The 11,863-nt window shown below is 36.5% G+C and overlaps 1 protein-coding gene across 2 annotated transcripts; it reads left to right on the forward strand.

The window, feature by feature from the left end:
• Positions 1 to 1,219: 1,219 nt before the first annotated feature.
• On the forward strand, positions 1,220 to 8,244 carry LOC139131825 (uncharacterized). 2 transcript variants are annotated; one of them, XR_011552194.1, is made up of 3 exons: positions 1,220 to 2,835; positions 3,681 to 3,754; positions 5,390 to 8,244. XR_011552194.1 is itself a non-coding variant. In XM_070698106.1 (3 exons), the coding sequence occupies exons 1-3, from the start codon at positions 1,241 to 1,243 to the stop codon at positions 5,582 to 5,584; spliced, it is 1,056 nt and encodes a 351-aa protein (XP_070554207.1). In that variant the 5' UTR covers positions 1,220 to 1,240; the 3' UTR covers positions 5,585 to 8,224. The 2 variants fall into 2 exon arrangements, 1 of the variants encoding a protein (XP_070554207.1); XM_070698106.1 differs by having other exon boundaries at positions 1,220 to 2,027; positions 5,390 to 8,224.
• Positions 8,245 to 11,863: the final 3,619 nt, after the last annotated feature.

Here is an 11,863-nt window from a genome sequence, read left to right on the forward strand (position 1 = left end):
TGCCATAAGACCTTTCCTCTTCCTCTTTGCGGTCGATAAATAAACCCTGACGCTCCAGAGACTTTGGCTGATGAAAATAGGCTTGGGGAAAACCGACACAGTGACGTCACGTACACCAAATGGAACTTTGTAATCTGATTGTCTGTCGTGTATAAGGAACTTCTACTAAAGACATACCACGCGTACCATGGTGAGAGGGCAGTCTAGAGGGGACTTGCCCTTATATTCACCCGTGACTACGGTAGCTTGCTGCTTGGTTGACCCTACGATTGAGAGGTCACGAATCATGTAAGGGATAGTTCAGTACGTGGCTTTGGGTGGGCCGGGAAAATCAAGACGGCTCATCTGAAATCGGAAAACTATAGGGACAAGGGAGGTTGTGTTTTTTACCCACGGCACAGATGAGTTCACTTACTTCTCGAGAAATATCTAATCCAGTTGAAATCCCGTTAGCTGTGCCTTTTTGCATTTTGCTTACCTAAATAAACACCAGCCAATTTTCGGTGAGATGTCTCAGATTCCCTTTTTAAACTTAAAGCCATATTGTCTTGAAAATGTCACTATTTCAATCTTTGGTGGTGGATTTGGTCGATTGAATCAAAAGGTAAGTTTCCAACAGTTTTGGAAACAAAATAGACATTCAAAGGTTCTTGTATTTCACAGACGCATATCATATTGCAGTTCTTACAGTATCCCAGGAAAATGTACCTCATTTGAAATTTGGAAGACCAGTCGAAAATTGCCATTTTTCGGCGATGTGAAAGAATGTTAGGTAAATTAGAGCTCAAAGAGTGACAGATCACACCCAGATATCATGTAGAAATTCTTGTCGTTGGTAGTGAATTGGACGTTGTTTTCTTGAGTTGAAATTTGTGTGCGTGACGCGGAGGGTAGCCCAGCTTGCACCCCTTGAGAAAGTTACACTTAATGTGTTTGTCTGGACAGAGCGATAGTTCGGGTGGAGTGTGCGTGCTGTTCTGTTTTCATTTTACATTTCATGTCTTGCTTTATTTATCAATGTATCAGTAAACAAACAAACAAATAAAGAGAAAACATTTGAGACTGAGCCCTCTGTGTTCATACCAACTGTACAAGGGATTTCTCCAAAAAATCATCTAAAATATTTCCCAAAATGTTCCAAGCCTCCCCGACGTTATCAAATGGGCTACCCCTTGGTGGGCGTGGTGCAATTTTTACAACAACAATCAAGCGTCTTTCTGTCACAGTAGCATTTACAGTTATGGCAGAGGGAACTTGCGACAGGACTCTCGAGAAAATCGGTCGAGATTTCCTCACATGCCATCTGTGTCTCAGTTACTACACAAATGCAAAGTCTCTGCCATGTCTCCATTCTTACTGTGAGGAGTGCCTTGTCACTCTGGTGGAGAAAAGAGGGGAGCTGGTATGTCCGGAGTGTCGTCAGCGTTGCAATGTACCAAAGGACGGTGTATCAAGACTCAGAACAAATTTCGTCCTGAACGGCTTAAGTGACCTTATTAGGGCACAAGAAATCCATGCGACAGATTCAAGGTCCTCGCAGTGCGATAGCTGTGGCGCGATGAACATCGATCAAAACCGCCGTAAATATTTTACTTCATTTCCAACATTTAGGAATTTGATCGCAATCGGTGAGAACACAGCGGTGGATAGGGACCGAATTACCTTTCCCTGCTCTCAACCAGTGAACGAAACCGACAAAAATACAGTTAATCAAGAGAGAACTGTGTATGTACCCATGACGACCAGGTCAAAGATTCCCAAATATACCGTGGTTGGAGAAAACATAACAATTTCTGTGACAACAAACGACATGAATGGTGTTCCTGCTCCAACAACTTTTCTCCAAGCCGTGAACGTCACAATAGAGGGACCAAATGGCGACAGAAGGAGTAATGTGGTTGCCACAGATAACAGTGCGACACACACTGTACATGTAACCCTTGAAGAGGCAGGGACACACAGCATTTCAGTTACTGTTGGCAACACTCCCATACCAGGTTCACCATTTGCTGTTGCTGTTCTATCCGGTAAATAGTATTGTTGCCATTGCTGCTAATGCTAAGCGAGTTATTTCATGAAAACCATTTATATAATTACAAATTATAAGGCAAAAAAGTTGTGTGGTCCCGTCACCCGACCTTTCCTAATTTTATTCTCTTTAAAAAAACATGAAATCAAGCGAATATACAAAATGTCCTCAGAGGTTTATAACGTAATTCATTGTTGTACGCCACAAACATAACAGGAAAAATGGCGGCAGTGATGTCATAATATGTTGTCGATCTCATTCAGGAAATGTGATCATGGAGACGAAAAAATGTTTGGGCTGCTTTACGCTTGCTGTTAATGAGACGCGGACTTTCGAATACATGATTTCCTCGCTGTACAACACTCATTTCAGGTTGAATGTGCTAGCGATGTTGATTACCCGTGGCTTGAAGTACATCATGAATGTTGCGTGTTGGTGAGGCTTCAAAGTACCATACATTCGCTTTAGTTGTTAGTAATTGCATGAAGTTTAAGGATAGCCAAAGCTTGAAAACGTTGTCAAGAAAACTAGCAAGAAAACCATAAACGCTTTTCTCAACGATCTCAAGAATTTTGCAACAGTCAACTGCCATTTTGACTGAAAAAACGCAACATTGATACCACTTATCAAAGTTAGGATTTTTGAACTTCTTATAGTACAAACTTTTGAAATATAAAAAGTGTTTATTTTTTATGCTTTGTCACAAGTGATTCAACAACATTTGAAAAGGCTAATCAGTGAAATAGAAAATTTCAGCTTCCCTGTGTAAATAGAGTGGCATGCTCGTGACCACACAATAGCTATTGGTAATACATCAACTTCAATGATGCATTATTCTTTGGTTTGAAAAGTAATTTTATCCATAATAATGATTTATAACAAGTTTCCTAACCTGTGCGCACCCCTCATTAGAAATATTCTTCCCAAGTCCCTTAGCTTTTCAATCTCTCATACACACCAGTACTACTTCTATCGCTGCATTGTTCTGGTGTCGGTCTTCTGAATCACAGAGAAACATAGACTGTCTATACTATCTGTCTGTGTCTGAATCAACAGTAGGTCAATCGGCAGCTATTTGATATATTCTATAGTGTCGTCGATTTCTGAATATTTACAGATGACCATGCAGTATTTTCGATTTTCATCCAGCAGTAAGGAAGGGGAGTATATAGTAGCAGGGATTTATAATCGAACGAACACGGTGGTTTATGAAAACAAATGCAATGTGTTCATTCTTATTTATATGTATGTGATCAAATTTACATAAGTGAATCATAATTTCATCTTCTAAAGCCCGGCTGTGGCCAATGATAAACAATTCAGTCTCCTGCAGAAGAACTGTGATGAGTTGGTTCAGTTTTGATGGCAATCAAACACTAGTCCTACGTATGCAATCACAAAACGGGTTAAAGTAACCATTCACCACTATATTGTATAAAACGAATGCAAGACTTACGAACTTAGAAAAAAGTGCAAATGTAGAAAAATCCCGACATACCCACCTACCCTATCTTTGAGGAGCATGTAATCGGAACCACACAACTTTTTTTATTTGGCTTAGAAGCAGCTCTTCATAATGTCCCCAATAATGCACACACATTTTCACGTCATTCAAGCCTAACGAATATCTTCTATACTCGATCTCTCTCAGGTTCAAATCTAGCTGCTTTGTTACGTCAAGATACAAAAGTCGTACGAGGTAAAGACTGGCGGTGGGGAGATCAGGTAAATTCTATCTACCATTACAAAACTGGAACTGTATATACCTGTCTGATAAAACATTTGATCGAAATTAATATAAGTTAATGAATATACTGTCATTTATAGAGTCATATATAACGTTTGTTTTGAAGGGCACAGCGAGACATAGATGACGCACATTTTACCAAGAAACAGATATCATAGTTGATAATTGTTTCTCCAAATAAATTATTGTTGAAAATTCAGACATTTTTAAACCATACACTGTACCTGTAATGACTGATATTGCACAACAGAGAAGTGTCAGTCCAAGCTCTGCCCATTCGGTCATTATTTGGGAATTTCATTAATAACGAGTAAAGTACAGGTGGAGAATTCACATGACAGAGGTCAACTGTGGCCAGTGCAGCTGTAATAGCAATGATTTGTATACTCTGCAGGAAATTATATTTTTAAAGGGCTTTGAGAAAAAAAATGTGAGCTTCATAAGCAAATATTTGCCTTCAAATGCAAATAGAAAATGCGGAGGTGGATAAAAATATATTTCACAATGTTTACTTGGTTTAAGAATTTCTCAAAATTATCACTTATCATTCACTTGACCAAGAAATACATCAAAGAGAGGATGACCCAGTATAATAAAATATCAGTGTCGACTCACCTTAAAAGTCCCCTTATCATGTCCATTGCCATTTGGCCAGTCTCCTACTTCAGAAAGGTTGTCCTCAGGGTGAATATTTCGTTAAAGGATGAGGCACATAAGGCTGTATTTTCAACCTCTAAATCCACAAAGGGGTGCCACGCTGGAGAGGGCCACCAGGATCGCCATCGTTTTCTATCCTTCGATGATCCCAGGGCTGCGTCTTAGTCCTTTTTCCGGTCCATTCTTTAATAACGTTACGCCAAACTTCATGTTGTCGTTATGTGCAGTTACCCTCTGTTGTACCACTGATGATGGTCTTGGTAAGTCTTGGAGTCGTGATGATCAAGCTTGCAGCTGCTCATGATAGTCAAAATCGGTTCCTCTTTGCCTGCAAGGGCGTCGATTTACAGATTTACAGAGAAACATTAGACAGGAATAAACACTTGAGTAAAGAACAAGCTGAGATAAAACACAGAAAAATAACATGCACAAGAATGTCCGAAATACAACAGAAAGTGGCAAAGCATTGCAAAAAGTGACTTACCAAAGTGTTAGCGCACTAAGATAATGATACCAGTAAAATGGCTCGTCTAGGAGACTATAAAAAATGACAAAAAGACTCCCTTGTGAAATTGGTTAATAATCTATTTTATTAATGCCTGGTGCAAAATTTGATGTGAACTGGATTTCGAGGTGTTTTCTGATTTGAACGGACCGGGAAGGTTTTCCCATTGCCATTCATCAATGAAACTAATAATAAAGAAAGGTGTGCGATTACGGTACAACTGTACTTTGGTTATCAGTGTTTACGATGCTTAAGATCTTGGCAGTTAATTCGGTAACATTTTTGTGATTTATACATGACTATATAGTTTTTCCAGGTAGACAAATAGGCTAGTTCCGCTTCCGTCTTGCATTCTTCATTCGGTAAGTAACTGGCCTTCCACTGCCTGAAAGGACGAAGCTGAAAATACTCATTGCAATCTTTCACTTGAAGTGTTTTATTATCTTTACAGGATGGTTATTCTACAGGATACATTGGACAAGATATCGGCAATGGTTATGTCACTGTCGACTGGAATAATGGGAACAGTACAAACGACTTTGGCCTTGGCAACATTCATTATGATGAGCGTACGATGAGCATATCTTTAAAATATCGATTGGGAGCAGGTGGGAAATACGACTTAAAACCCCAGGGTTATTATTAAGAGGTTGTTGCCTCGATAGATCTGATAACGTAATGAAGGGGCTGTTTTTTGTGCAAATGGTTTCGTATTGTTTTGGATCTTCACAAATACCATATGATGTCATCTCATTTTTTGAATGAAACTGAATTTTTTCTTGCAGAATGATTTTTTTACATAACTGAATTAAAATGCAGAGGACAAAGAGTAATGTTGAAATAATCAAACACGAGTATGGTTGGGTTTTCTAACACAAGTTGTTTAGGATTATTCATATTATTTACATATGACCATATTGTCTTTCTCTATTTCTTAGTTTTTCTTCTACTTTCATCTTATATCATCATTTCATTACCCATCACCATCAGAAGAATATTATATAAGTGATAAGTGATGTACTTGCATAAGATAGATTACACATATGAACATGATATTGACTTTTCATTACACGATTGTCAAAAGACAGAGATGGAAATTTTATGGACGTTCACTTTTGTCATTTTATCATTTTACACTGTGCCAACAATTTACATATTTTGAATGGAAGAGATGATGTTGATGTAAAACATGTGAAATTTACATGTGTTGCAAAGACAAGAGCGAGTGTCATTAATTACAAATCGGAATCTTCAGATCTTTGCTCAAAAAATTATAAACCATATTTATAGAATTTCTCAGTGAATTTGATACATACATTCATACATACATACATACATACATACATACATACATACATACATACATACATACATACATACATACATACATACATACATACATACATTCATACATACATACATACATACATACATACATACATACATACATACATACATACATACATACATACATACATACATACATACATACATACGGAACAACTTATAGGCTTGCTGTCTTACTGTCTTAGTCAGTGCGTTTACATTATGCGATGTAATGGGCGCATTATGTTATGTAGTATTTCCATTATGTCGCGTAGTCTCGTCATCATTTCATGAAGTCTTTCTATTATGTGATGTAGTCTTGTCATTATGTAATGTAGTCCACCCTTCGTATGGTATTAAGTTGCCACTGTTATATAGTCTTTCAAATATGTGGTATCAATTAAGTTGTCATTATCTTCTGTAATCTTTCAATTATGTTGTGTAATTTTGAAACCATATTTTTCAATTGTTTCATTATGTGTTTTGTTGGGTTTTTTTTTAAAGTGTAGTAGACTATTTGGCACAAGTATGTTTCCTAAAGATTGGTAAAAGGCAATTATTCTCCCTCTTTATAACAGTAGTTCATCTAAGTCTCCAGAAAACTACGAAAAATATACCTCTATTATTACTCCTAATTTGAATAATCATTTCGCATTATGCGCTGCATGGGAAACATTGATAAATTAAAACTAAGGCAGATTCTCGACGTGGTTATCAGAGAGTAGATAACATGCTAATCTTACAGTCTGTCGTTTAAAATATTAATCGAGGTAACTGACTAATTTATCATTCCTACGCACGCATTTATATTTTTTGTCAAAGCTTTTGATACTGTTTAATGTCAAAGACTTTAGTGTATACTCTTGAAGAGGGGTGTAAATGGAAAATACTGTTTAAAATTAATGTTTACCGTAAGTAAAGACATTAATCATATGTGTGTACAAATGTCAACAGTCATACAGTATTTAAACTACCCTGTCGGGGTTAGACAGGAATCGAGTTGACACGTGTTGTATACAACAGTGTAGACAACTTTCTCCTGTCCCGAGTAAAATATGTTTACTCTTTGCTGATAGTGTTGTACTATTATATTTCTGACACAACAATTGGCTCTAGGGCCTTGTACAGCATGTAAAAGCTCAAGTTCCATCACACGTGATACGTTCTTCAAGATTTATGATGTTATAGTTCTATATCAATCCTTTTGCATGGTTCTGACCTATAGGGGTAGGCAAAATGAGACTTCTACTTGCAAAGAAACCAATATTTAGCATGTAAACAATTTTTGAAGCCCGATATATATGTGACATACCAAGTCGTTGTTTTAGATTATAAGTTTAACAAGTACGCGTCCTGATTATTTGTATACAACAAAAAGATGTGTTAAATATTGGTGAAGGCGCTAAAGAATGCCAATTAACCACTTTATTATGAAATCTTGTCAAATGTTCTGTCATATTTACAAGTTTGGTGTCAGCTGCAGGTTGAAACCTACACAGGTTTTAGCACTTTAAAATTTTCAGTATCTATGTCATTTACAATATATTTACAAAATTGAAACAATAGAAAATTGAAATGATATAAATTAATGAGTACGTCTACTATACGAGAGGGAACGATATAGGAAAGAATTACCATTTGTTTTACTCTGCAAGTTTTTAATTTAATTCTAACAAGGAGAACATGCATTTTCCTTATGGGAAAACGCTTCGCAGCCTATACATACCATACTATGAAAGTGAGAGAAGAGATGTGTGCAACCTAAAAATGTATATATTAAATATATATTATTTTTCCCTCGACTTCTGTGCATTCCATCAATCATTGGGGCCAATGTGAAAGTGTATGTATCAATTTATTGTTTATTGGTAGCTGATGAAATATGTAAATAGAAATAAATAAGCAAATGAATAAATAAACAAAAAGTATGCAAAAAGTTGTCTCTTATCCTCTAGACACTGGTAAGCTCACCCTGATGATTAAGACGAAAATCTAAATGCCAAGTAACGCTGGGGTTTTTTTTCGCCAAATGCAAGTTTTAATCTAGATATACTTTTACTCTACAAAGCATCATTTAGTACTACTGCGATCATGGTTGTTCACACACATATCAACAGATGGATCTGTTTATTGACAAGTGTTCCGAATAATAATGAACTATTTCGAATGTAGCGCATAGTGTTAGATTAATGCGTTTAAAATGACGACACTGAAGTTAAATCATAAAATACACAAATTTTGAATTTCAAATATCGGTAAATCTGAGGATGATTTGTTTCTCTAGTACCAAAATTTGCACGGTGACCCCAGATTGTTCTTCTTGATTTTGAAAGTGAACGGTTGAAAGTTTCATTGAGGAAAATTTGAGCGAAAGTTAAAATCTTTCACTTTCGAGGCGCATACTACCTTAATGCAGTGGACAACTTTCTCCTGGCCTGAGTGAAATATGTTTACTCTTTGCTAATGGTGTTGTGCTATTACATTTCTGATACAAAAATCACTTATTTGGACGAGAAAGAAGGTGGCATATGCTGTAATACAGGACAGAGATCCCCAAAGATGCTGCATATCATTGGATAAAATTGATATATTACTTGTGTGACTCAGATTATAATATTAGATCGGGAAATGTTTACAGGGACTGCAAGGAATGACTTTAGTAACATTTTCTTTCTCAGGATTTAATAATAGGTGGGAGAAAAGGGTAGCAGGTCTCCAACATGCAGTTTTATTCGATAGTATAAATTTAGATATTTATTTTTTCTGTAGCGTCAATAGATGTCATCCTCTGCTTCAAATGTGGCCTCGATATCCGAGACAACCAGACTAAATTACTCACAATGTATACCTGGAGTCAATTTTTTGTCTTCACTACGTTATAACTTTGTAATTTCCCTGTTGTTGTAACGAATAAGGACTTTGAAACGGAAAACGATTACTCTAGCAGGTCTGCAGTAGTTCATAAGGCATACCATGTCTTACATAATGATGGAATAATCAACAAATACAAAAAAGAACAATCAGTTTTATTATGTTCACCTTATTATTTTTACCTTGTGAAAATTTCGACCACAAATTCTGCAGTACTGCTATACTCATCTAATAGCCAGATTAAAAGATTAAAAGATGGCTATTCCAGCAGGGAATACTGGGCCTAAAGGATATACACTACCTCTTACAAATACTAGCGTCAACAAATATACGGGTCTACGCAAGGGTCGGACGATAGGTCTGAATTTTCATGGCGTCCTTGTTGGTGGTATGAGTGAATGTACTCCATCCTCGGAAGATAGGATAACGTTTTAAGATCAAAGATAGAACATTAAATATTCAATTTTAAAGAAAGCAAGGTGGTTGAAACTTCGCTGGCCTCAAAATGAATCCATACAAGCATCAGACCAGAAAAGTGTTGTAAAAATTTGAGCAAGGGTAAAAGATGGTTCCCCTCTCAGTTCGATTTTTATCATCTGTGTTAACATGGCACCTCAGGTATGTAATGCATGGGCATAGGCTTACATACATGTAAAATCAGTTTGAACATACTTTTTAATCAGACCTGGTCAGAAAATTGTGAAAATTGCCACAAATATGTTTCGCATTTGATTAAGTTGAAATTTATCATAATATATTACCTAAGTCGGGTCACGTGACCATAATCTGTTATTTTCCCGCCAAAATTGTATATTGCAAATAACTGAATATTCCAACCGCTAAACATCAAAATATTTAAAATATTATGACCAATTAATGTAAAATGGGATGGGAACTTGTGTTAGAACTAGTGGCAGATGCGAAATTATTGAATTTGAATATTATTTCTTCACAAAAAACAACAAAATACAATATTTTTGACGTTTTACATGAATATTTTGAATATCAGAAAGAAGTATAGATAAAGTTTCATGAGTGCCATGTATTTTTGAAAGAATATGATAGATGTTGTTTCCAAAAGTGCAAAGAAAATCAAGAAAATTTAACGATTTACGGTTGGAATATTAAAATTTATAAAGACGTAAATTTTGGCGGGAAAATATCAGATTTGGTCACGTAACTCAACTCGTCAAGATTTAGGCAGACATTTTTTTAAAGAATTTAATAATTCCAATAATTAGGCCAAATATCAATCAAACCTGGTGGTTTTTAAAGATAATTGATCATTTTCTTACTTTGGGCTTGATGGGTACAAACGCCCATGCATTAACTTACTTGAGACACTGACCTGTTATATCAATCCAGCGATAATATTACTTTTCGTTGCTACGACGTCGAATTTTCTTTATGAACATCGTTCGCAGAGTTTTTGTATAGATCGCTCAACACCGTTCTTTGCCCAAGGATTAAGTAATAACTTTGTCTTTATGTGTAAAATCCAAAATTATTCCATTAAGATAGTAGGTTTGCAGTTCTAAAGAAATTTCCAAAATAGTTCGTCTAGCTATTTAAGTCACGTCGACATTTAGAATGATTTATATCACTTGCATGTTGCAATTTTGCTGACTCTTTGGATTATTTTGCATGTCAATTGAGATGAAATTAACACACAACACCATCACGCTGTTTGGTCTGTGTCGTATTTGTACAACGCTAACATGCAGGTATATTTCATCAAAGGGGGGGGGGGTTGTCGCTCTTCATGTGTTTACACCAATGGCTGGCATTCTGTCTATCGTTATTGTCTACGCCCTTTAGAAGAAAAAGAGAACGCTTTATGTCAAATGTCAAATTCCGATAAAAACCAGTGACTCAGTTCTTAGTATCGTCACTTGTACTCGGAAAAGAGAAATGCGGTGAATGTGACTTGTAGTACATCAAAGTGAAAGTGAAAGAAGCACGAAGGGATGAGATGGCGCAAAGGACTATTGAATCCTCCCATAACTTTTAATACTACATGAAATTTAAACTGCTGATACAGATGTTGGTCATAGGGCATAGAGCATAGGGGTGTTGCTTTAAAGTGACAAAATAAAATTTTGGGAAGGATACCAACAGAGTAAGTTCAAAATTTTAGTCAGACTAATGAATGCTGATCTGAACAACAGGAACAATATGCCCGTCATTGACAGAGAAACTATGTATGGGCGCTCTGCTCGAACTCCAACCACAATTCCCCCTGTGCTACAACCACCATGCAACAGGCCTCAAACGTCCAGCATTGGTCGATTTAGTCATATTTCAACCATGATCTAGCGAAGGTTACTTTGATATTTTATTGACGTGCATCCTATTAAACTCTCATGTCTTCATGTCAACATCAGACCAATCATGATTTAGACGCAACGGTCATACACGCATGGCAGGCGAGACAAACTGGTGGCCTATTTTGAGTGTGTGTGTGACGTGCCTTCGACCTATATATTTATGTTTGTTGAAGGGATCGACAACTTTTGAAAGCTTTTCAAATAGAAGTAGAGCTTTTCTTTATCTACCTTATCTGCGTTTGATGAATAGACAGGGTCTGTGACTGTAGTAAAACAAATTTGGGGGAAACGGACCCTTGTACGTTGATATGGTGACAAAATCTGCGAACCACTAGATTGACGGGAAGCATATAGATAAAGTTATCAGAATTCGTTCGCAAAGTTGGGCCTATACTGCTTAC

This window comes from Ptychodera flava, chromosome 4 (genome assembly GCF_041260155.1).
Source record: "Ptychodera flava strain L36383 chromosome 4, AS_Pfla_20210202, whole genome shotgun sequence".
Classification (NCBI taxonomy): Eukaryota; Metazoa; Hemichordata; class Enteropneusta; family Ptychoderidae; genus Ptychodera; species Ptychodera flava.